Genomic DNA, 24,848 nt, shown 5'->3' with positions numbered 1-24,848 from the left:
CTGGTAAATATAATAATTTCTCTGGATTTTGTGAGCTGTTATAGAAAATAAACTGTACTCAAGACGGGGTTGTTGGAACCCTGTATAGCAGTTGGTTTCTGAGCTACAGCAGTTGGTCTGAAGGACTGGTAATAACCTGGTCTTGCAACTGGCACCTGGAGAAAAGGAAGACAACTAGTGAGAGGTTCCTAACCTGTAGCACCTGAAAACTATCTCTGGGTAGATAGTGTGAGAAGTAGATTAAATTGTAAGACATCTGGCTGGTGTTGCAGACTTCCTTGATGTGGGGAAAAAATTCCCACCTGTTTGGTGACTAGAAGTGCTTTGTGTACTAAAGGAGAAACATGGCAGAGAGACACAATAGGTAAGAACTGTATTTTTCACTACACAGGAAATAAACTGAACTGAGATTTTCTTAAATGATGGTAATAAATTCAAATAGAATGCAAAACATAAAAAAAATTCCAAACTTACAAAACCTGCAATCCACACTGACCCCCTCAAGAAAAAGCCCCCCCAAACATGACATAGGCAGGTCTTCTGTACAGGCTACCTGCTCAAAGCCTCCACTTTTCACTTCAAGTACAGGAATGCAAGTGTTTGCCAACCTTTACCTCCATTGATAATTTTCGAAATTAGGCTATTAGGTTTGAAGAAACACTGGCAAATAGTCATGTAAAAATACATGCTGACATGACTCCTGGAAGTGGGGCTGGTGCCGGGACGTCATGTTGCATGTAATTTTAATGGAAAGAATCTTCTCAATTAGAGAAACATGCTAATACCTGTCATTCCAGGAGATTTCCCACAGAAGTTTGACATGGTTTCAAATATGACTTAAAGTCTTTGAGTTTCACATTCTTCATCCAACAATATCGCACTATTAGCGGCTAATCTTAAAACAATAGCCCACCTGTTTACCAGGTACCCTGTAGGATAGCATTTTCCCCATTTTATGCTTGCTTGAGAAAAGAACTATAAAGAGGTAAGAAAGTAACCTCTATATAGGTTTGATTGGTAAGTGATTGGTAAGTGAAGGAACCTAGACTCAAATCCAGGTGCTCAAATTCCAGTACCCACGTTTTCAACTTGTCTATCCCTGTTTTGTGGTTTTTTCTTTTTTTAAAATACATTTTAAAAATGTCAGGCTTATTAGAAAAGGAGAAAGGAAGAGAAGTCCTTGCATAGTCACAGGTGAGCAGAGAGCTGCTCCTGGTGTTTTTCACCTATAATATTATTTTCCAATGTTACTCTAGACTCTTTCTGCCGTGTTCTTACAACTTTTTATCTCTTTGCAGGAAAACATTTATTTTCCAACTGTTTCTAAAATTTAAAGTACAACAGTTATACTGTTTAGAAATATACGTAAAACTCAGACAAAATGAAACCATGGAATGATAAAGCCTCTTCCCCAGCCCCTCACCTTTAGGGCTGGCTGAAATGATCCCTCAGGTAGCAACAACATCTCCACCCGACGAGCCGCCGAGTGCTCGCCTAGAAGCCCACTGGGCTCCTTGCCAGCTGGTTTTGGCTCCAGCTAGGACCAGGCCCCGCCCCGCGGCTCACCCCGCCCACAATCTCGCTCCGCCTTCTTCCGGTGTGCGGCTCTAGCCCCGCCCACAGACCAGCCCCCACAATAGCTCCTCCCCCAAGTCACGTAAGCGGAAGTGGGGACTGGCTCGGGCTGGTACCTTGATTCCTCTTTGGCGGGTGGTGATCTGGCTGTCTCAGTTCCAGTGCCCGCCCGGCTGCCCAGCTGACGTGGCTCCCGGAAGTGGGACTGGCGCCGCGACGCCATGTTGCAGCAGGTGAGGGGCTATGGCTGCGGGAAGCGGGTGGTGGTGGCTGGGGGTCTGGCCTACCGGGTCCGAGGGGCGCGAGTGGATCTTCCCCGGCGCGTTGTGTCGGTGTGCCCGCCTGCTGCCTAAGCCCGGGCGGCCGGAGGACCAGCGATCACTGCTGGGGGGACCCCGAGGCCTCTGGCGGCGGGTCACCCAGGCGGCGCTGAGGAGGGGCAGCTTGCTTGGGGGTGTGCAGAAGCGCATTATTGATAAATGCCGCGCGCATTTATGGCTCGTCCCCCTAACAGGCTGCAGAAACCCTCTCACTTGTGACGTTGGGGTGGTCTCGAGTTTTAAGACTCAACTATTCTTGGACAGCGACGGGGAGGAGCAGCAGCCTGACTCTCAGGGGTGCAGTGCACTCCTCTAGTGAGACACCGCCAGGACCTTCCTTCACGATTTCCTAGCCAAATAAACATTGGTGATGGTTCGTCCACTTAGATGAATCATGTCAGTACCCTTAGAGTTTCAGATTAATTTACTGTCCACAGGTTTAAGATCAGTAAAGATTATTTAATCTCTTCCTATTTAAGTTTTTAAATTGAAAAGTAGTGTTTATAGGGCTTTTCCACATAGATTATCATAGATATTTTTTTCTTACTGAGGAATTACTCTGACTCAGGCAGTGATCTGGGCCCTGGAACAGGGCTGCGGACCCCACAGATAAGGTTCTTGCCTTGAATTGCTGGGTGAGTTGGAGGGCACTAGGGGATGGGAGCTTGTCAAGGGTTTGGGTGTGGAGGCATGTTACATGGCTAAAGATATTTTCATATAATAGCAAAGACAAGGTGATGCAATAGCAAGTGCTGAGAATATGACAACTGTAGCATTTATGATCACAAAGATCACTTTGAGGAGGTGACTTGATGGAGAAAATCCAATGATGGTTAAATTTGGCTTCAGAAGCTGCAACGAGGCTGAAGGATGCCGAAGAAAAGCAGCCCTGTTGATTATACACACTGTGGATTTGTGATCATGAACTTGAAGCGGCCCTTAATGCTATCGGACAATCATCACTGTATTTCCAGGGTCCCTTCATTTTCCCATCATCTTAGACCACTACTAAAATTTTCTCTGTTTTCAAAAAAACCTTCAACATTTCTTCCTTATTCTCTTAACTGACAAATAGCCTTGCTTCTTGTTTCACTGGAAAGTGGGAAACCTCAGAATTTTCACACCACATGCTTTCTGCATCTTTGCCCATAATCTCCCATATAGTCTGCTTTCCTCTCAGTTGAACTGTCTGGGCTCTATTCTTATACAAGTCCCCTCTACTTGTTCATCCCTTCTTTCCTTACTAGAAGGTTTTGGTTAGCAATTCTCACTTCTTTTGCACTGTCAATTTTTTTTTCCTTTCAAAAGCTGTTCACAGCAGCATGTAAGCATGCTTTAATTTCTCCTATCTTAATAAAAACACTTCACCTGCCCTTTTAGTTATCACTGCATTCTTTGCTCCTTAAAACATATGTCTATACTTAACCTTTTAATTTTTCTATTCATTCTAGCCAGATTTTCTCCCTCTTCCCACTACCATGCTGAAGCTGCTATTTTTGATGTTGCTAATCATCTATTAGAAATAATGGTCCTTTTTCAGTGATCAGCATTTGGCACAGTTGATCAGATCCTCTTCCTGCAAACTCTTTCCTTGATTCTCTGGACACTACCCTCACCTGGTTCAGCATTTTTTTTTTTTTTTTTAATCTGCCATGGCTCATTCCTTCTTATCTTTCTGCTCTCTAAATATTGGAGAGCCCAGGGTCTGCCTTTGGCTTCTTCATCTTTTAGCTGCTCAATACAAAAACTTTGGAATCTTCCTCCTTTTCTTTTACCTTTGCTTAGAACCAATCCTTTCAGTTCCGCATTGAAATGTATTTGGAATCTGACTACTTTTCGCCGCCTCCACTGCATCTATCCTTGAACAAACCATTACTTCTTGGTTCCATTATTGGGTTAGCCTCAAAACCGGTCTCCCAGCTATGTGCCTTTTTGCTTCCTTCTCTCTTCGCTCCGGATTCTTAATATAGAAGCCAGACTTTTTCATTCAACACATGAATCAGAACATGCCAATTCTATGTGTAGGGCTCTAGTAGTTCACCCCTCATTTAATTTTTTTTTAAAGTTCTTAATACTAGCATCTTGAACTTACATATCCGAAACCAAACTTCTAATTTCACCCTGAAATATGTTACACCCTCATCCTTCTTTATCTTAGTAATGCAACTCCCAGAGTGTAGAGCTATTTGTCTTTTTTCTGTACCACTTAAACAATGCCTGCCATGTAGTTGGTAATCCATATTGACTAAATAAGTGAGAATAAGCCAGTCTTTCAAAGAACAGATTAAGAGAAAAGAGTGTTCTAGGTAGAATGAATGAACCACAGTGTAAAAGGATGCAGTGGGGCACGAATTGACCTGTTTAAGGAATTAAAAACTTCAGTCTCGCTGGACTTTGTTAATGTATAGTTTTCCTATTGCTGCTGTATAAATTATCATATACTTAGTGGCTTAACACAGATTTATCTTAAAGTTCTGGTGATTAGAAATCCAAGGGGCTAGGGCCTCCCTGGTGGCGCAGCGGTTGAGCGCTGGGTTGCGAAGCTGCCCGCAGCCTCTTCAGCGCAGGTTGGATCCCCTGCTGCTCCCCGGCCACCGAAGGAGGGTCCCACATGGTGCGCCCGCTGCTCCCCTCAGCAGTGTACTTTGGTCCTTCTGCCTGTTCTGCTCCCTGCTCTGGCTCTGGTGAATTCTCTCACCCTCCCGCGCTTCTGACTGTACCCAGTGCTTGTATAAATAAATAAATAAATCTTTAAAAAAAAAAAGAAAAAGAAAACTGTTAAAAAAAAAAAAAAGAAATCCAAGGGGCTAAAATCAAGGTCTTAGCTGTGCTCTGTTCTTCCTAGGGGAGAAATAAGATTTATCCTTGCTTTTCCATTATCTAGAGGCCAGGTGCTCCTTAAAGGTGTGTCTGTAAGCATCTCTTAACTCTTCAAACCTCTATGAAATTCACCGCAGTCAAATTCGGCTTGTGCTTCCTTCCTCCATCTTCAGTGTCAGGATCACAGCATCTTCAACTCTAACTCTCTTTCTGTCTCATAACTTTTATTGTCTCATACCTTCCCTGACCTGCTTTTGTACCTCTTTTTTTTTTAATTTTTTAAAAATTTATTTTTTTATTTATACAAGAACCGGGGTACAGGCCAGATGCGCGGGAGGGGAACAGAGCAGGCAGAATGATGAAATACACTGCTGAGGGGAGCAGCAGGCGAGACAGGAGAGGTCTGCTGCGCCGTGTGAGACCCTCACTGGCCGTCTGGGATGGAACCGGCCCTGCAGGGGCTGCGGATAGCTTCACAGCGCTGCGCTCAAGCGACTGCGCCACCAGGCGAGGCCCTGCCTTTGTACCGCTTACAAGCACCATTCATGGTGGTTGATGTGATGGTGAATTGCAGTGTGTTGAGGTGTGAGCCACTCTTAGGAGCCTAAGGTTGTGAAAGGAAGGAATGCTCTCAGAAGGAAAGTAGATTAAAGAGAAGATTTAGGATCATGGTTTTCAAAATACCATTTTTGAGCAATAAATGATACCTGAGGAGCTTTACATGCTGATTAGAAAGCTGATAAAAAGATGTGAAGACAGAAGAAAATGTAAATAAAGGGAAAATCAACAGAACAAGCCCCCGAGGAAGAGGGAGAAAAAGGTTTTCCAAACACACACAGTTGTTTTAACCTTGGATAAGGGGAGAAAGAATTGTGGGAAAGGGTCAGGGAAACAAGGATGCGATCAAGTGATTTTTGTGAATCTGTTCTGATGGCCTCAGCCTTCTCTGGGACTTGTAAGAAGGCAGCTGGGAATGGAAGTCATAATTGTGGGACCATCATCACTGTAGTCATTTTCTCAACAGTGCTCAGAGGCTTGGGTAGGGATGGATGTGACAAGCACTTGGATTCCCATGAGGGGCTTTTGCCAGATGGGTGGGTGTGTGTGTGTGTGTGTGTGTGTGTGTGTGTGTGTGTGTGTGAAGGAATTACACTTGGCTTTTCCCTGGGTTATAAATTCTACGTGACTGTGACCAGGTCTTCATTTTGTCTCCCATTTTTGACTAGCAAGCTGCCTTGCTTGAGGTGGGCATACAAATACTGAATTTTATTTTGCTTCATGGATATTTAATTTTCCCATTAGGACAGTAATGATGACACTGAAGATGTTTCGCTCTTTGATGCGGAAGAGGAGACAACCACCAGACCAAAAAAGTCCAAAATCAGGTATGAGTATAAGTGCAATTCTCTCCATAGATGGTACCTCTTGATGCGATCTAACACAGTTCTTACAATATGCTTGTGATTAGTGTATATTGCTAGTGTATATTGATCTTTAGTCTGAGGCAAAAGTGACATTTCAGATTTTCTTTGGGAAGGACTAGCATATCGAATTTTACTTGATACTATTTGCAAATCTGCAAATTCAGTTATTTGGATGCTGGTGTTTTTAATTCTAGCTGTTATTTATCAAGAATGCACCATTTTTTAGATATTCTGTAAATATTCTGAATATTCAGGATATGTAGAATATTCAAACTACTCTAAATATATATTTTGCATTTTATTTTATTGTGCGAATTTCAGAATTGCATTCTTTTTATAAACTAACATGAAAATACCAAACCAAACATATTTCTATTTTAAATTTAGTTCTCTTTGAAGAATTTCACTTAATGAAATAAAATTCTTCCTGAACTTTGAAAACATTATGCTAGGTGAGAGATGCCAGTCATATGACTTCACTGATATAAAATGTTCGGAATAGGCAAATGTATAGGACAAAAAGTACACTAGTGACTGCTTAAGGTTAGAGAGGGGTAAATGGGATTGACTGCCAAAGGGTACAGGGTTTCTTTTGGGGATATTAAAAAAGTTCTAAAATTGATTGTGGTAATGGTGGTGCACATTTTGTGTAAATAACAAAAACCACTGAATTAGATACTTTCAATTGGTGAATTGTACGGTATGTGGATTGTATCTCAGTTCTGATGGTGACTTAATCCCTGAAGCAATTGTGGAGGGAGGGCTTAGGAATTAACTTGATTTTTGGACATGTGAAAATAGGATTCAAATCCTGAGTATAGTTTCTTTATTTCTCCAAGCTTGCTAAAGTTTCTCATTATATGTTTAGTGAAAGTTCATATTCAGTGAGATGTTAAAGTCTCATTTTAACACACATTTATGTAGTGTGTTTTCTGTGACAACAGCGGGCCTCATCAAGTAGTGGGACTTAGGAAAAGAGAGATAGGCAGCTTGCTTTTTATTTTCCAAGTCATTTATTTTGACAAAACTGCATGTTATGCTATGGCTGAAACATTTTTCATCTACATTTGCAGGACCTGTAGTAAAATGTAATCACTTTTCTTTTATTATGCTTTGGTTTTCAGACACCCAGTGGCATCATTTTTCCATTTATTCTTTCGCATCAGTGCAATTGTAGTCTATCTTCTCTGTGAATTGGTCAGCAGCAGCTTTATTGCCTGTATGGTGACAATTATCTTGTTGTTATCATGTGACTTTTGGGCAGTCAAGGTAGGTTTGATTGTTTTTATTTAAAAATTGTATTTAATATGATGAGGTTGAATAACATGTAAACGGTAAAATAATTTGACAGTAGAATTTTGGGTTGATGTTAATTCATCGTATTGTCCCTCTAGGCCTCATCTGTGTTCAAGTGCCATGTATATGAAATCACATATAGATTATTAAGTCATTGACTTGCCTTATTTCATTCACACCCTACATTTTGCTTCTAATCCATACCACTGGTTTTGCTTCAGGGTCACCTCCTGGTGTGCCATGTAGGATTTTTAGAGGACTGTGGTTTTGGGGTGGTAACATATCTGAAGTAATGTGAACTAGTACTTCTGAATCATATATTGTACTGTAAACCAATGTTAATCTCAATAAGAAATTACACACATACACACACACACAAAGAAATAAAAGAAGACTCCAGAGCGTTTGTCCACCAATACGTAAGGAGTACCCACACATGGCAAAAGCGCCTTTGTGTGCTCTAGGTGATATTTTTCAACCAGGGTTGATTTTGTCTCTTGGGACATTTGTCAATGTCTGAAAACATTTTTGGTTGTTACAACTGGTGGTGGGGAAGTGTGTGCTATTGGGCAGAGGCAGGGATGCCGCTAAACATTTTAAGGTGCACAGGACAGCTCCCAGCAATAAGAACTAGTTGGCCCAAAATGTCAATAGTGCCAAGGTTGAGAAACCCTATTGTTGGGGTGAGAAAGGGCATATTGGGTGGAGAGATGGATGCAGAGATCCATATTGGATGGAGAGATCTCTTTAAAGAAGAAATAATTATTTATACAAAAAAGTCATCTAAGCATATAGGTGATATTAATGAAGACCAAGCAGAGCTGGAAGGATAACTTAAAAAGTTCACTTCAGTGTTATAGCCTGTATACTAATCGAGTAAAAAAGTTAAATAATGGTTTTAAAACTTCAATGGTAACTATTTGTAAAATTTAAAACAAGTTGTATGTCATCCACAACTTTGGAGAAGACAGGAGCAACTAAAACAGTTCAGACAAGAAAAGGAAAAAATGCATGTGTCAAGGAAGCTTAAAGATCATGTACAAGGTGTTGGAAGAAGTTGCAAATTAGATAGAATAGTTAGTCCAACCCAAAAGATCTAACTTAAATCTTCACATTAGAAAAAAATAAAAGAAGGCAATGATAGCCTTAGACCAATTTAGACAAAAAGAAAACACGGCATAATATTATCAGACATAATAGAAATGAAAGCAAGCCAGCATTGAATGGAACAAAAAGGGTCATTTATGAATCACAGTGAGGATCCTTCACAGAATGACATTATATCAGACTATGTATAGTGAAAAACCATTGGAAACATTAGGTAAAGATGGAAGGAACGTGAATGTGGTAGGGATTTGATAGACTGCTGTGTTAACAGATCAAAGTAACAGATAAATAAGGTCTAAAAGATCTGATCAATTTTATAGCAGAATGATATTTGGAACTTTGTAGGTACAAGGATAAGACCTTTTTTTTAGTTCCCTTGTAACATTTACAAAACTTGATTAAATATCACTATGAAGGAAATCCAAAAATCGCCCACCCATGTTTTCTAGACTAATGCAACAAAACTAGAAATTAATTAAAATTGGTTGTCAGAGTTAGAATTTTTTTTTAAAAGCCAACCTGCTAAACTTCTTGACTTGAGAAAGAAACAAAAACTGTATAGATTATTTACTTCTTTTTTTAACTTGATTTATTTTATTTTATTTTTTAAATTTTTAAAAAAAATTTTATATTCCCCATACAATTGCACCCCCCTTATTTTGACCCCAATCCCTCCTTTACTTCTTAATGACAGTGATCATTTACATTCCAACTTTTGGAGTGTGTCTAAAGCTAAATCTAGAGGAAAAACAAAGGCCCCACATAATACCATCACATAGTTGAGGGGCAGAATTTTAACATGAATTTGAGGGGGGGGGCACATTTAGTCCATAACAATCATTGTTAGAGACATGTAGTTATATATGCAGCTATAACCAGAATGTATAGGAAAAAGTAGGTCCCAGTAACTAAAGAACAAAGGATTTAATGACCATGAGGGACTGGAATAAGGACAGGGATCCATGAGGGAAAGGGAAGAGCAGTGTTTTAGATGTGTTCACCTTCTCACTTCCACCCCTGCTAGTCCTACAATTGCCAATTAATCTTTTGTTATGGATGTTATGGAGTAATGCTGAAGATTTTTTTGTTTGTGAAGTGTTACACTAAGATAGGATCTTTCAATCATGCCTTTAAAATACATGTATACATGTTAATCTTTACCAGAATGTCACAGGGAGACTTATGGTTGGCCTGCGCTGGTGGAATCATATTGATGAAGATGGAAAAAGCCATTGGGTGTTTGAATCCAGAAAGGTAAATGGATCCCCACCCTCTTTTTAGAGTTATTCAATAAATTATGTAGATTACATTTTAATATTTAAGGGGTGAACTACTTTAAGATTAAAGTACTCTCTTAGTGCATGTTTGCACTAAGCCAGATGGCCTTCTAAGACTTACTACATTTTCCTATCTAGTTCAGACTGGAAATAAAAGTATGCATAGTGAAGAAAGTCCTTTGAGAGGATTTGGGTTAGAGTTTATGCAGTTGCCAAGCTGCTGCCAAGCTACTGATAAAGGATTTCTTTCTGACTACCTTCCACTTTGTGTTGCCCAGTCTAGTGTCTCCAGTTTCTTCTCTGCCTAGCGTGTCTTTGCTCCGCTGGTCCTCTTCCATTTGTGGGCAGGAAAATGAGAAGTATTGCAACTGGGTAGAAAATCTGAATTGAGGCAAACTATTCTTTGAGCCTGTGTCTTCAGGAATCCTAAGGAGACCCTGATCTGTTGTGGGTTAGCTGTTTGTCTATAGTGAATATTCAATTTCCCTGTGAAAATTAGTTTGAGAGCAGAGGACAGAATTCTAGAGATTACCTTGACAAGTACGTCTCAGAAAGCAGCGCTGTGCTCAGTGAGCCCATATTTATTTGTATTGTAAAATCTACCTTGGAAATGACCACCCTTTTAAGTTTCCAGGTGTTGTTAAGACACTGATTATACATCCAGAATCCTTTGATTCCATTTCTTTCTCTGGACCTTGATTTGTCCTTTTAGTGTCCAGGATAACCATAGCCTTGATTTCCTTGATCTTCACCTAATAAGGTATTATCATACTTAATAAGGTGTTATCACAGCTAATATAACACCTTAAGGTATCATACCTTACTAGGTATGATTCAAAGCTTCGTTATTGAAGCATAGTACAAGTGTAGTATGAATTGAAGCCAGAGTCTTTACTATCCTAGGTCATCCATTCTGCCTTGGAAATGCAAAAATTTTAAAACAAAGTATTAAAGTTAAGCAAAAGTTTTAAAACAAAGTATTTAAAAACCAATTCCTAAAAATGTAAAGCCAGTTCCTGAAATTAACTGTAGTAGGTGTTAAACTTATTTGGGGAGTGATTCTAACTTAGGACTTGGGTTGTCTTTGATAATTTCTTTGAATTTGAAGGTAAGGTATTTTCATTTCTAATGTTAAACTTTCTACTGATAAATATGTCAATAGTGGTTATTAAATTCATGTTCTTTGTAGGAATCCTCTCAACAGAATAAAACTATTTCAGAGGCAGAGTCAAGAATCTTTTGGTTAGGACTTGTTGCCTGTCCAGTGCTGTGGGTGATATTTGCCTTTAGTGCTCTCTTCTCCTTCAGAGTGAAGTGGCTGGTGAGTATCAGTGTAGAACTATTGAATAATCCATCAAGATGTCTGTTGAATAATCATAATAAACAATCTATGTTAACATTAGGGACTACCTTGAATAGGCAGCTTCATCAAGTGTGTCCCTAGTTCTCTTTCCCAGCTCTGCTTTTCTCTAAGTATTGGAGAACAGAGTCCTGATAAAGAACCCATTAAACTGGCCTCCCCAGGTGGTGCAGCGGTTGAGCGTTGGGCTGTGAGGCTGCTCGCAGCCTCCGCAGTGCCAGTTCGATCCCCAGCCACCGGCGAGGGTCCCACAAAAAAAAACCAAAAAAAACCCCAAAACCCATTACACTGATTATCCAAGTATATAGTAGAATTTTCGTGTAGCCTCTGTTATATAGAGGTTACCATATTTATCACATTATTATTTTGCTGGATGGGAATGTTCAGTAAATTCTAAACAAACATGTTTATTAGCTTAATTTGTAAGTAATAGAGTTGTCTTTTCTAAAAATATGAGTTGGTGACTTACTCTGGTTTTCTATTGCTTCTGTAGTAAATTTTCCCAAAACTTGGTGACCTAACAAGCATTTCATTATCTCATAGTTTCTGTGGTTCAGAAGCTTGGGAGGGATTTGTTCGGGAGGTTGTGACTTGATACATAATTGTAGTCAGACAGTTGCTGGAGTTTCTGGGGCCTGGAAGGCATCTTCATGAGGTTCCATGACTTCACTGCATGGTTTGTCCATGTGGCTAGTTTGGGCTTTGTCACAGGGTGGCCATCTCATGCAATTAGATGGCTTGCTTGGAGAGTCACAGCTCCAATTGGGAGCATTTCAATTGGCAAGATGAACTAATTAGTTTGCTAGGGCTGCTCTTACAAAGTACCACAGTCTGGGTTACTTAAACAACAGGATTCTATTTTTCTACCATTCTGGAGCCTGAAAATCTCAGATAAAAGTGTCAGCAGAGTTGGTTTCTTCTGAGGCCTCTCTCTTCGACTTGTTTTCTCTCTGTGTCCTCAGATCTTCTTGTGTGTGTGTCCTAATCTCTGATAAGGATACCATGTCATACTGGATTAGGGTCTACTCCAGAGACCTCATTTTACCTTAATTACCTCTTTAAAGGCCCTCTCTCCAAATATATTCACATTCTGAGGTACTGCAGTTAGGACTTCTAGAATGAATTTGAGGGGGGGCTGCTATTCAGCCCATAACAACAACCTGGGGGGCCCATGAAAAAATCACAGAAAAGACTCCCCCGACTGCATGTCTGGGGAGCTGATGTGGTACCCAATATATAGCATACGCTTTCAGTAAATACGGTTGGTGGAAGAAACAGTGCGTTTGCACTGGAGAGGTCATTCTGACAAGTTAGGGAGTTTCATTGGCATAACCCCTCTTTACAGAGCTTTTTTTCCCTTCTCTTTCCCATGACAGTTTGCATTGTCTCATCTATGGCATAGAGAAAAGTCAATTTTAGAACAGTAAACTTTTGTTTATTTTTCCCTTTCCCAGGCAGTGGTTATCATGGGTGTGGTGCTACAAGGTGCCAACCTCTATGGCTACATCAGGTGCAAAGTGGGCAGCAGAAAGAATTTAACCAGCATGGCTACATCTTATCTTGGAAAGCAGTTTTTAAGACAAGTAAGTGTTTTCTGGATGGGAGGGTAATTTTGATGTGGTCAATGACTAATGGAATGATTTCTGACTCTTACAGTTTAATTTTTATGAAATTAAAATTAAAAATTGTGTTTCTTAAGTTACAGGTTTATTTAAATATGAGCTGATGATGATCAAGTTATTTTTATTCTTTTTTTTTTTTTTGATATTTTAGGACTTTCTAGAAGTATATTGTCAGTGTCCTGAAATTATTTTAAAGCTAGAGGGGTATATCATTGATAAAAACTTACTTTTACAAAATCACCTTAAGTTCAGTTGCTTTCCATTAATTTATGGTGGCTTGAGATGAACAGTTTTGAAAAATGTATTAAATCCTGAATTTTTTTAAGAGAACATGCAGGTTTTACTGCAGTCCCACAGGAATTTAAGTCAGGGTTTTGATGGGATAAGAAGTATTTATAGGTAAATAGTAATTGTTTAAATTTCTTGGGAAAGTTGATGAAGTCTTTGTGTGTTGAATGCCTCATGTGTGTTTTCATGTAGTAGTTTGGGCAGGTGACATGATATAGGGCAGTGGTTCTCAAACTTGAGCATGCATCAGAATCAGCCAGAGGACAAAAATGCAGACTGCTGGGACCTGTCCCTAAAGTTCCTAATTCACTTGATTTGGGTGGTGTCATCATTCACACGTCTAGTGAGTTCCCATGTGCTGATGCTGCCTCTGGTCCAAGGATCACAATTAGGTAACAAAAGTCCTGAAAGATTAAGTAATTTCTCAAGTATATAGTTAATAAGTAGTACAGAGCTGGGCTTAACCCAACTTTCCACTCTTGCGATTCATTATTCTTTCCATTCTACTCTAGTTTCTTTTAAATAAAGACAAAGAGGTAGAGAAAATGACTATTCTTGTAGGGGGAACATGATTCTCCCCCTGAGAGATTTTTGCATAGTCCCAGTATATTTTTGCTGTGGTCCCCCTTATGGTAATTGTCATGTCTGTGCTTAATAGGTTTTTTCCTTATGATTTTTAGTGCTTCTGAAGCAGGGGAGGGAGATTGAATGCAGATGAAATTGGATCTTGAGCCTGACATAGCATGGATAGGGTTGGTAGACTTATATGGTACCTGGACATGCCCCACCAAAATGAGAGTGACTTGCTGGACATTTGGGTGGGCACATTAGTTTACTTCTCCAGCGGGTCACATAATTGGACTGTAGAATGTGAGGTTCTGCTTACAAATTTGGAGTGTTTTCCAGGCCCAGTGTTTTGAAGTTATATTAATTGAAATAACTTTTAATATATATATTTTTGAAAGAATACTTTTTTTTTTTTAAAGATTTTATTTATTTGTGCAAGAATTGGGGTACAGGTCAGAGGTGCAGGAGGGTGAGAGAATTCACCAGAGACAGAGCTGGGAGCACAACAGGCAGATGGACGGAAGACACTGCTGAGGGGAGCAGCGGGTGAGGCAGGAGAGATCCACCACACCATGTGGGTTTTTCCCTGGCTGGCTGGAAATTAAACCTGCACTGCAGAGGCTGCGGGCAGGTTCACAGCACGGCACTCAACCCGCTGCACCACTGGGGAGGCCCGAAATAACTTTAAATATTAAGGAATTCTTTCTCTTTTGCAGAACACTGGAGACAACCAGACTTCCTGAAGAAAGAGAAAGTTTGTATGTTCTATTTCATTGGGAAACAACTGAAGAAATATTGACTCTGAAATTTCTAGAGCTCAGTACATGTTGCAAAGAGGGGGTTCTTTTCCATTCGAAAGTTTACTTATAAAGGAAAAGTAGTTTTCATATTATGTTTTTATTTTCTTTCTAGCATTTGGGGCTCAAAAGCATGGTGTGGCTAGAAACATTGTCAAAATTTGGTTCATGGTGTTACATGTGTATGCATGTAGTCATGCAATCCATATGTCCCAAGTGAGTGAAAGGGCTGGCGTTCATGTACATATGTAATGGAGACATTTGCATTTTCACCCCTAGAATTTAGGAGGATGTTCCTAGTCTGTCTGTTTAGTATTCATGTAGATTATTTTCAGAAGCAGGTTTGGCTTCTATGATAAGAGTGAGCACTTTGACTTATGCATAAGTTAGAAATAATTGTTAATTTTACAACTTAATATATATTTCATGATGAAACTTCTTATCCCAAACATTCATAGACAGGTAGAAACCGATTTTTTGTTTATTTGTAACTAGTCATGTACATGAGGCCCAACTAATATATACAGAATTTTCATAGTTTATGTTTAAGAGATTTGTAGAGATTGATGCTGTTCTGTGTATTTTGGGGAAAGGAAGCTAGGTTTTACTTTGGAACTTCATGGAACTTCATCATTGATTGTTGGTGTAATGCAGTCTTTTACCACTAACAGAGTATTATTCTTGTAGTGAGAATAATAATTTATGTATTTGGCATAATAAATGCCTGAAAGATATTTTATTTTGTGAATCTATTTTTTTTTTCTGACTCTAATGGGGATATTGTAAATCATGCATTTGTAGTAATGTCATTCTTTAAAAAGAAGCAATATATGTAATAATCTGAAACAATTTAGGCATCTGTAAATTCTGTTGTAGGTACCATAAACTTTGTTAGTCTTCTAATCAACAGATTATTTTGTGAATGTATTTATACATTGTTAAATTTTTAAAGATGTTTAATTGAATAAGTATCTTTTGAGGGATAGCTCTGAAGGTGCATAACTTTATATTTGTATAAAACTCTACTGTTTACAAACCACTTTGACATGTGTAATCTCATTTAATCCTCACGGCAATGTGCGGTAACTATAGATGATGAAACTGAACTTCAGGTTATTGAGTGACTTATTGGAGGGAACAGATTACAGGAAGACTGATCAGCTATACTTTGGTTTTTAGAAGAAATATTGTCTTTAAATGTCTTTTCTTTCTTTAGGGATCATTAACTTATTAAGTGCTTGGTTGCCATTTAACTTAATACCCATCCGGTGAAGAAAGTTGATCCAGCATAAATACGTATTTTTATTTTATCTGAAAGCTCTAACCTAAATCTTTAGAGACAAGAGTCTAACAGAGGACACACTGGTGGTGTTCTTGACGTAACTATTCTGTTACTTAAACCTGCAATCGTAAGCCAAGTATGCATTGAATTTTGCATGTGCCAGAATTGAAATATGCACGTGCCACAATCTACCACTTTCTCCCCAATATCCATTTTCCTTATTACCAGTTTCTTATTTACTAGTTGGGACGTAGCAACAAAGACAACTTTTTCGAGATTTTCTTGCATCCTGATTCTGGCCAATGGATGCACCTCCAGGAATTTTTCTTAAAAGGGAGGGCCATCCCAATCCTGTCCCTTTTACTTCCCTGCTCGCTGAAATGTAAACGTAATACTTGGAACTTGAGCAGTCATGTTGGACTCTGGAGTGGGAGTCTTGTTTTGTGAAAACACTTCAGAAATGTAGAAATCATCTGAGTTCTCTCTAGTGGAGATATCTGAATTTTTCAAGTGAGGGAGATACTTTTGTTTATCACTATGGTATATTTTTAGCATCTCATAATTGTTTGCATTATTTGAAATGGAATAATTCAGTAAATATAGATTTCCCTTTTCTCTGTGATAATAACTTACTATTATTGATGCTAATGAGTCTAGTTATTCTAAATCTTGTTGCTGCATAAAAATTTACCCCAAAACTTAGAAGTGTAAAACAAGTCATTTTATTGTACTTACACATGCTAGGGGGCAGGAATTTAGATGGAACCCAGTGCAGATGGCTTTTCTCTGCTACACGTTTTTGGAGCTCAGCTGAGAAGATCTTATAGGCCAGACTTCATAATCTAGCTGGGGGCAGGAAACATGGGGTGAGGGGAGGGGTGTCTTCAGCCCTGGCTTTGAGGTTGTTGTTGGCTCAGTGGGGACCTCACTAGGCAGTTGTTGGAATACCTACCTTTGGGGCCTCTGTGTAGTCTTTGTTGTTTTTTTTTTTCCCCCTTGTTCTTTGTTATTTATTTAAAAATATTTTTTTACATCATTGTTCATTTTTAAACAGTATTTGCTTCCCCCTACCCCCTTAGGTGTAGTCCCCATAGAGTTTCCTCCACCAGTGCACCCGTGCACCATCACCTCAGTCCCCTGTGCTCCTCCCTCCCTCCCTCTGACCCCTCTCCCTCCTCCTCCCCTGCAGGATGTCTCTGATTTATAATTGTCTGGTTTTGCTTTGTTGTGTTTTGTACTGTTATTATTTTTTTACACTGACATCTTATTTGGTTCCCCTGTATTCCTGCTATAAGTGAAACCATCGATAATTTTCTTTTTCCTTCTGACTTATTTCATTGTGCATAATTCCTTCTAGCTCCATCCACATTTCTCTGTGTACTCTTTGTATAGGCTCATTTGGGCTTCTTCACAGCCTGGCCCCTGGGGTCTGAGAGTGAGCTTCCCTGAAGAGTAAAGTAAGTCCATGCCATTGTTATGACTACTTGGAATTCACTCAACATCACTTCTGTCATAGTCTGTTGGCTGAAGCAGTTATCAAGCTCTCCCCAAATTCAAGAGGATGGTATCTCCATCCCATTTAGTGAGAGGATTATTAAGATTATATTGTGGAAAGAGAATATGGAATGGGAGAAACTGTTGCAATCATCTTTGGAATATAAAATCTTTTGTACTTTAATAATTTCATCAAGGCTGAACACTTAACTTGGAAGAGAATGAGGATCCTAAGTGTTCCCTGGGTCAGCCTTGAATACAGGTGAATTGGCTGAATAATACAATGAAAATGAAAGCAATTTTATATTCTTTTTTAAAAAATATTTATTTATGCATACAAGAACTGGGGCACAGGCCAGAGATGTGGAGGGTGAGAGAATTCACCAGAGACAGTGGGGAACAGAACAGGCAGAGCGACTGAAATACACTTCTGAGGTGAGCAGTGAGGAGACAGGAGAGGTCTGCTGCGCCATGTGGGTAGCTCCCTGGCCAGGGATGGAACTTGTGCTGCAGAGGCTGTGGATAGCTTCATAGGTTGCGTCTTAACCCCTTGCGCCACCAGGGAGGCCCAGCAGTTTTATATTCTAAAGCTCCCAGAGTACCTGTTCTGTGACCCACACTTCTGTGAGTGTGTAGAGGTGATGACATATTAATTCCACCATAGTGTAGTATAGTGCCAGCAAGGCACACAGCAGATTCCCTGTTGATTCAGGCAGACGGGTAAAGGAGGAATCCTGGAGGCCTCAGTGGCTTTTTCAGGCTTTTAATGATCTTTTTTCACTATTTGTAGTGAAGGAACCAGGTACAGGGCAGACAGGGCTTCCCGGTCCCCAGCAAATATTTACTCTTTCTGGTCTCTCTGGCATTCTCATGTGGTCTCTCCTCTGGTCTCTACTGCACTCTTGGTCCTCTGCCAAGGTCCTCTGCCGTGTAGTCCTATGTGACGCCGCCCTTATATACTTGGTCTCTTGGCTCCGGTGTGCCACTTACGCATGCCCACACCACACTGCAGGTGCCATCAGGCCTGCGTGTAAACCCACAGGTGTGGATCATTGATTCTAATGGCGGGAGGGTGGGTGGGGGGGTGGGTAAACCTGATAACTTCTATTTACCCTACATAGGTACTATGACCCTTTTAAATTTGTATGTCTTTAGAGCTATCAAAGTTCTTTTAGTATATTATTTTATTCTTTCTATGACCTTTAGAGAGAGGAAAGATTCATGTTTACAGATGCATGAGATGAGTAAAATAACTTACTGAGGTTTTCACAGAGTAATGTTATCAGATATTTATTTTACATTTCCTTGCTTCCTTAATTAGTGGAAACCATGTGATTATTTATGGCAAATGAAACATGAATGAAAGTGCCTAATGTCATTTCTGAATGAAGAGGTGAAACTGATGTGAGATTCTCTTCATTTTTCTCCTTCTGTGTCATCCAGTGTTGTCCAAAATTGTGGTGCCTCAGCCAGCCTGGGTCCGTCAGTGACTTGTAGAGTCGAATCCTCTTACCTATTTCTGTTGAAATGACTCTGTGAGAAATAAGCTTTTCTCTGTGTTAAGTTACTTGATTTCCTGATTAATTTGTTCCCACAACTTAATAGGCTATTCTGATGAATGTAATTGCAGAACTGATGAGTAATACTCTGAAAATTTTAAAGGTCCAGTAATTTTTTTACTGTTCCATGCTATTTATTTTTGCATGGAAAGAAATTGGATTTGCCAGTTTGATAGGACCAGACAGGTGATGTTAGCCAGGAGAAAATGGTCAATTGGGAGAGTCCTTTCTACATGCAGAGAGAGAGGAAAGACCATTAATAGCCTCATGTTTACAGATGTAAACACAGAAATATGGTTCCTGTGTTGCTAGGTTTCTCAGGTTTTATTTTTTCAAGAGAAATGGAAAATCTGGATGTTAATGTGAAATCTGATATTTTAATACTTGTGAATTTAATTTAAAAGGCAAAAAGAAAACACATGCCTAACTCAGTGTTTGCAGGTCAAGTTCAGCTGTGGTGACTTTTGCCGTAGTATGATGCTCAATCTGCAGATGAGGCAGTTCTGGTTTTTCAAGACTGCTCATCTGTGTCTCTGCAGGTGTCTCTCCTTTTTTTTCCTTTCCCCAGTAAACTTGCTGTGTGCTGATGAATGGGAAAAAAATAAAAAGAAACTGCAGATGAATGGAACTCTTCTTCTGAATCCTGTGTCAAAAGTTAGCATCTATAATAAAGCAGAACTGCTCCAGTGGAAATAGGATTAGAAGATCTAGAATCACCCACTCACTTTCAGGAAAGAATGCTGACTTCCTTTTTCAAAAATTGTGCTTAAAACAAATTAGAAACAATAGAATTAGCAGCTGGTAATTGCATATTGTTCATTTATAACTTACTTTCTATTTAAAGCACATTTTAAAAATGTTTTTCAGGTAGTTGTTGAACCCGGACAATGCTGTAGGTCAGTCTTTGTAAACATGCTTCTAAGATGTTGTTTCTGGGCACACCCAGTTCCTCTTTTTGCATGTTACTTGTACATCATCCACTAGATGGCAACATATCAACATAACATGCAAATGAAACACAGCGGCAGCTTATTTACTTGTTTCAATGAAAAATGATGGTATTTTGGAATTAGCTTGCAAGGACTGAATTAGGACTAAACCCATGTCGTCTGTTGTGTAATTAATTCAAATAAGTGCTGATGAATGAATAAATGCTCAATGAATACATAGAGTAATATATATTCAGACATTGGGATGGGTTCTGCAGACACAAAAAGATGAAGAAACTATATGATGTGATATGTGTCTGCCTTTCTTATATCACCAAACACTCCCATTGAACAAATGAGAACACTCATTTGTTACAGAGTGTAGTGCAAGTAGGCAAGCAGGGTGGGTATGGGGCGGGGGGTGGGGGTGGGGGTCAGGCAGTAGGGGGTGTGCTGGGAGGCAGGCAAGCCACTGAGATTCCCAGCCCTCTAACAATCTGTCTCCTTTCTCTCTGGCATTCTCTCATGGTCTTGCCTCTTCTGTAGCCACTGTCCTCTTGTAGCCAGCTGTCTTCTGTCTCTGAGTAGCCCTGCCTCTAGGCTCAGGTGTGCACATTTACGTATCCCCACAGCCATACCCTGGGTATCCACAATCAGGCACGCATGCTCCACGTCCACACTCCCAAGCAGCTTCTGTGTTAACACGATCAAGGGTGCAGATGATAGCCACAGAAAAGCCTGACCAATCCATTTACCCTACAGAGGGTCAGTGACTTTCCCAATGTTAGAAGCAGAGAGAGATAGAGCCAGGACTTATCAGTGGTGGGGGAAGATGATGAGCTTTAATCTAAGATAGGCTGGATTTGAAGCCAATGCTCACGTCCGAGTACCAGAATGCAGTAGAAACCTGGAGTTCTACCTTAGGGTTGGCCAAAGGCCTGAAATTAAAGAAGCAGCCCTTCAGAGCAGATTTGAAGCTGTGCCAGAATATGGGTAGCCTATGGAAAAATGTGTCAAAGAACAAGCAGCTGTAGTATAATTACCAAGGCACAAGCTGATACAGCAGACAAACCTGGCTTGAAATCCTGGCTTCATACATGCTAGTTCTGTATTGATGAGCAAGATATTTAACCTCTTTGACCCTTTGCAACAAACCTATGAGGGAGATACTACCTCCATCTTATGGATGAGGAAACTGAGGCTTAGAGATTACAGGAATTGACCCAAGGTCATGATAAATCTAGTACACAGTGTGTTCAATATTCAAATATGGAGAGACTGACTTAGGCTTACACTGTTTATGATGCTTCCTCAATCCTTGCATTTAGGACATGGTCTGAACATTCCTTGTGTATGTGTGAGTCTCCTCGTATCAGTTAAAATTTTCCAAAGAAAAAGAACCAGTAGGAGGGCCTCCCCTGGTGGTGCAGCGGTTGAGCGCTGGGCTGTGAGGCTGCCCATAGCCTCTGCAGCGCCTGTTAGTTCCCTGGTGGCCGGTGAGGGTCCCACAAAAAAAAAAAAAAAAAGAAAAAGAACCAGTAGGAGATTATCAGTCTATTTGTCCTATCAAATTGTCTGCCTGTCTATCCATCCATCATCTATCTGTTGGATATATTCCTTGGTATACATCTCTTTATATATGTATATGTGTATCAACACACAAACAAGTTCAAGTTCAAAATCTGTAGGGCAAGCTGGCAGGCTGGAACTCTCAGGAGCTGCTATCTTGAGACCAAGACATCAAGTTTCCCCATCAAGACCAAGACATCAAGTAAACACTCAGTTTACTCTTAAGGCCTTTATTTATTTATTTATTTTTAATTTTTAAAAAAGATTTATTTATACAAGAACTGGGGCACAGGCCAGATGTGCGGGAGGGCGAGAGGATTCACTAGAGGCAGAGCGGGGAGCAGAACAGGCAGACTTACTGAAATACACTGCTGAGGGGAGCAGCGTGCGCGACAGGAGAGGTCTGCTGTGCCATGTGGGACCCTTGCCAGCTGGCCGTGATCGAACCTGTGCTGCAGAGGCTGTGGACAGCTTCACAGTGCAGCACTCAACAGCCTGCGCCACCAGGGGAGGCCCTACTCTTAAGGCCTTTAAACAAATTAGAAATACCTTCAAAGCAACATTGAGGTTAGCATTTGATTAAATAACTGGGTACCAGAGCCTAGGTGAGCTGACACATGAAACTAACCATCACACTCCACTGTCGTTTGTGGACTCCACGACATCTGGGAGTCTATCTTTCTTGTTTATCTTTCTATTTCTAGTGCATCGCCCCGTGCTGGGCACACCTGAGTGTGCCCCCCGCTTCTGTGGCCTAGGTGGAAGTGAACATGTATATTCTGTTTTCAGCTATAGTCCTGGGCTTGACTTAGACTTTCGCTGCTCTGAATCGCACATTACTTTCTTTGGGTCCCCCTGGGTGGAGAAGCAGGAGGACTGATAACAAAGCAGAAGGCAGATAAACCTACTTGGAGATCCAGCCTGGTCAACCCAGGTGGTTTTCCTTTTCAAAGATGAAGCACTGATGGTCACTAAGAGTTGAGTGGGGGTCCTTATAGGACACTGGGCCTTTGCTGTACCTGCTTTTAGGTTTTTGCTGGCCTCTCTTTCTGCTCTTGACGCTCTTTACAACTTTGTCTCTTGGCATGAAGGCACAAAGATTTTCAAGCAGTAAAACACACGGTGGTAAGAGTGAATAACGGTGGATCTGTGAGCCACTGAAGACCACCTGCCAGCCTTTGCAGAGGTTGGCAGCTCCTTCTGAGAAAATATGCTGAGGTGGGATACTAGACACTGCCCAGGAGGGAGGATCTACCTCGAAATTAGGCTAAAAATGTACTCCCTTGGGGAACCATTTTGGGTATCTGATTTCATACCTTCTACAACATCAAACGGTGTCACCTCTTCCATGAGAATTTAAATACATCGTGGAAAACTGGCTTATCTTTTCCTCTGTCCTTCACATCATTTTGCCTTCAAGGAGCCTGTCTTTCACCCCCATCCTTTGATTTATTTACAGAAATAGTTTGGCAACAACCAAACATTCATTTTGACCTACAACAGTGGTGGACTTGTGGCAGGTGCTCAAAGACTTGTGCAAACTTCAAAGGCCTGTTCAATAAAACAGGGGAGAATATTTACTGTGGACTGAATTGTGTTTCCCAAAATTCATATATTGAAGCTTTAACCCCCAATATGACTGACTATACTTGGAGGCAGTGCTTTTAGTAGGAATAAAGGTTAAGTGCAGTCACAAGGGTGGGGTCCTTATCTGATAGGATTGGAAGAGGCAGAGACATCTCTATGTGCTTGCCAAGGCGAGGCCATGTGAGGACACCGAGAAGGCGGCAGCACTCAAGCCAAGAAGAAAGCTCTTAGCAGACACAGAGTTGGCCGGCACAGTGATCTTGGACTTCCCAACCTCCAGAACTGTGATAAATACCACCCAGTCTGTGGTATTTAGTTGTGACAGCCCACACAGATGAATACAACACTGATCATAATAAATTGTAATATTTTAAAGCTTGTCTAATGGAGGTTGTAAATGAGCCAGAAAAGCACAAAGGAAGGAAATACTAATTTTCATGAAGTCTTTTCCAACTCTAGGAGTAAAACAGGAAAAGGACACTCTAATTCAAAGGGACTACTTGTGCAAATGTGTGGACAGTAGGCTGCAGATAGGTGTGTGCCTGAGACACACACACACGCACACACACTGTTTTGTGCTACAGACACATCTGTTTGCTCTCCAAATGTGCTAGAGTTTTTTTTTTTTTTTTTTTTACAGTGTTGTGTGGTCTGTATAGGACATCTTTTATTTATTTATTTCTTTTTCTTTTTTTTTTTTTTTGGTGGTTGGTAACAACTAGAATTTATTTTTTAAATTTATTATTTTTAAAATTTTATATATTTTTTACATCATTTTTCATTTTTTGCTCAATGTATGCATTTTCATCTTGGTTATATTCCCCATACAGTTCCCACCCCCCTTATTTTAACACTATTCCCTCTTCTCCTCCCTTACCCCCATACTTGTCTCTGGTTTATAGTTGCTTGTTGATTTCGATTTTTACTTTATTATAATTAGTCTTTTTCCTGGTCTCTTATTTAGGTTTTCTAAATTACTACTATGAGTGAGACCATCCAGTATTTTTCTTTTTCTTTCTGGCTTATTTTGCTGAGCATGATCTCTTTCAGCTCCATCCATGTTGCTGCAAATTGCATGAGTGTATCTTTTTTGATTGCTGAGTAATATTCCATCGTGGATATGTACAACATCTTCTTGATCCAGCGTATAGGACATCTCTTAAATATTCTGTATATTTTTCCTTTTTTCTGTGATATGCTGAGAAAATCTTCTTCACTTTTAACTTTCCTTAGGGAGTTTTTTAATTTATACAAGTCTTTTAAATGTTGTCAAATTTACCAACATTTCCTTTTATGACTGGCTTTTTACTGTTCATTTAAAACACTCTTTCCTTAAGCAGTGCAAAAATGATACTTTTTATTTTCTTTTATTATAAAGTGTTGTTTTTCATATTTAGTTTTTTAAGTAATCTAGAATTTATTTTGGTGTACAGTGTGAGATAGGCATCTCATTTTATCTTGCTCTGCTTAGACAGCCAATTGATATATCCATCATTTTCACATTGATTTCTAATATCAACTGTCATAAATTAAGCTCCTGTATATAAGGGGGTCTGTTTTTTGGCTCTCTTTTCGAGTCCATTTCTGTATTTGAACATCCCTGTACTTATAAAACACTAAGTCAATTAATACAGACTTAAATCTAATAGTTATTGATCTTGTAAGGAAGAGTTCCCCAGTCTATTTTTTTCCTTCAGCAATATTATGATTTTTTTTTTGCCTTCCTTTATACAAATTTTAGTATCAATACCAAGTATGAAAAACCCTACTGAGATTTTTATTAGAACCTCATTGAAACTACCTATCAGGGCAGGGGAGTGGATGGGAGATCCCACTTTTGTAATATTGTGTCTGATTCATGAACTTTGTGTGTCCCTTTATTTCTTTCAATAACATTTTTGTACTTTCACCCTAAAAATCCTGTAATGCCAGCAAGGCATGGAACAGGTTTTCTATGATCCAGGTAGATGGGTAA

General features: G+C 39.9%; 1 protein-coding gene across 1 annotated transcript; it reads left to right on the top strand.

Annotated features, from left to right (window-relative positions):
• The first annotated feature begins 1,653 nt into the window (after positions 1-1,653).
• On the top strand, positions 1,654-16,578 carry TVP23C (trans-golgi network vesicle protein 23 homolog C). The gene is made up of 7 exons (XM_037493474.2): positions 1,654-1,808; positions 6,018-6,100; positions 7,264-7,408; positions 9,707-9,796; positions 11,009-11,140; positions 12,634-12,762; positions 14,373-16,578. Exons 1-7 carry the CDS (start codon positions 1,797-1,799, stop codon positions 14,397-14,399), a joined length of 618 nt encoding a protein of 205 aa, XP_037349371.1. The 5' UTR covers positions 1,654-1,796; the 3' UTR covers positions 14,400-16,578.
• Positions 16,579-24,848: the final 8,270 nt, after the last annotated feature.

The sequence above is a fragment of the Talpa occidentalis genome, unplaced genomic scaffold (assembly GCF_014898055.3).
Source record: "Talpa occidentalis isolate TD23 unplaced genomic scaffold, MPIMG_talOcc4v2.1 talOcc4.7, whole genome shotgun sequence".
Classification (NCBI taxonomy): Eukaryota; Metazoa; Chordata; class Mammalia; order Eulipotyphla; family Talpidae; genus Talpa; species Talpa occidentalis.
This window is presented reverse-complemented; position numbering and strand designations above follow the sequence as displayed.

Excerpts from the sequence above, each read along its gene's own strand:
- TVP23C (XM_037493474.2), top strand. Across the intron at positions 9,797-11,008 it reads GGGTGTTTGAATCCAGAAAG|GAATCCTCTCAACAGAATAA; the intron begins GTAAATGGATCC and ends TGTTCTTTGTAG. Across the intron at positions 11,141-12,633 it reads CCTTCAGAGTGAAGTGGCTG|GCAGTGGTTATCATGGGTGT; the intron begins GTGAGTATCAGT and ends TCCCTTTCCCAG.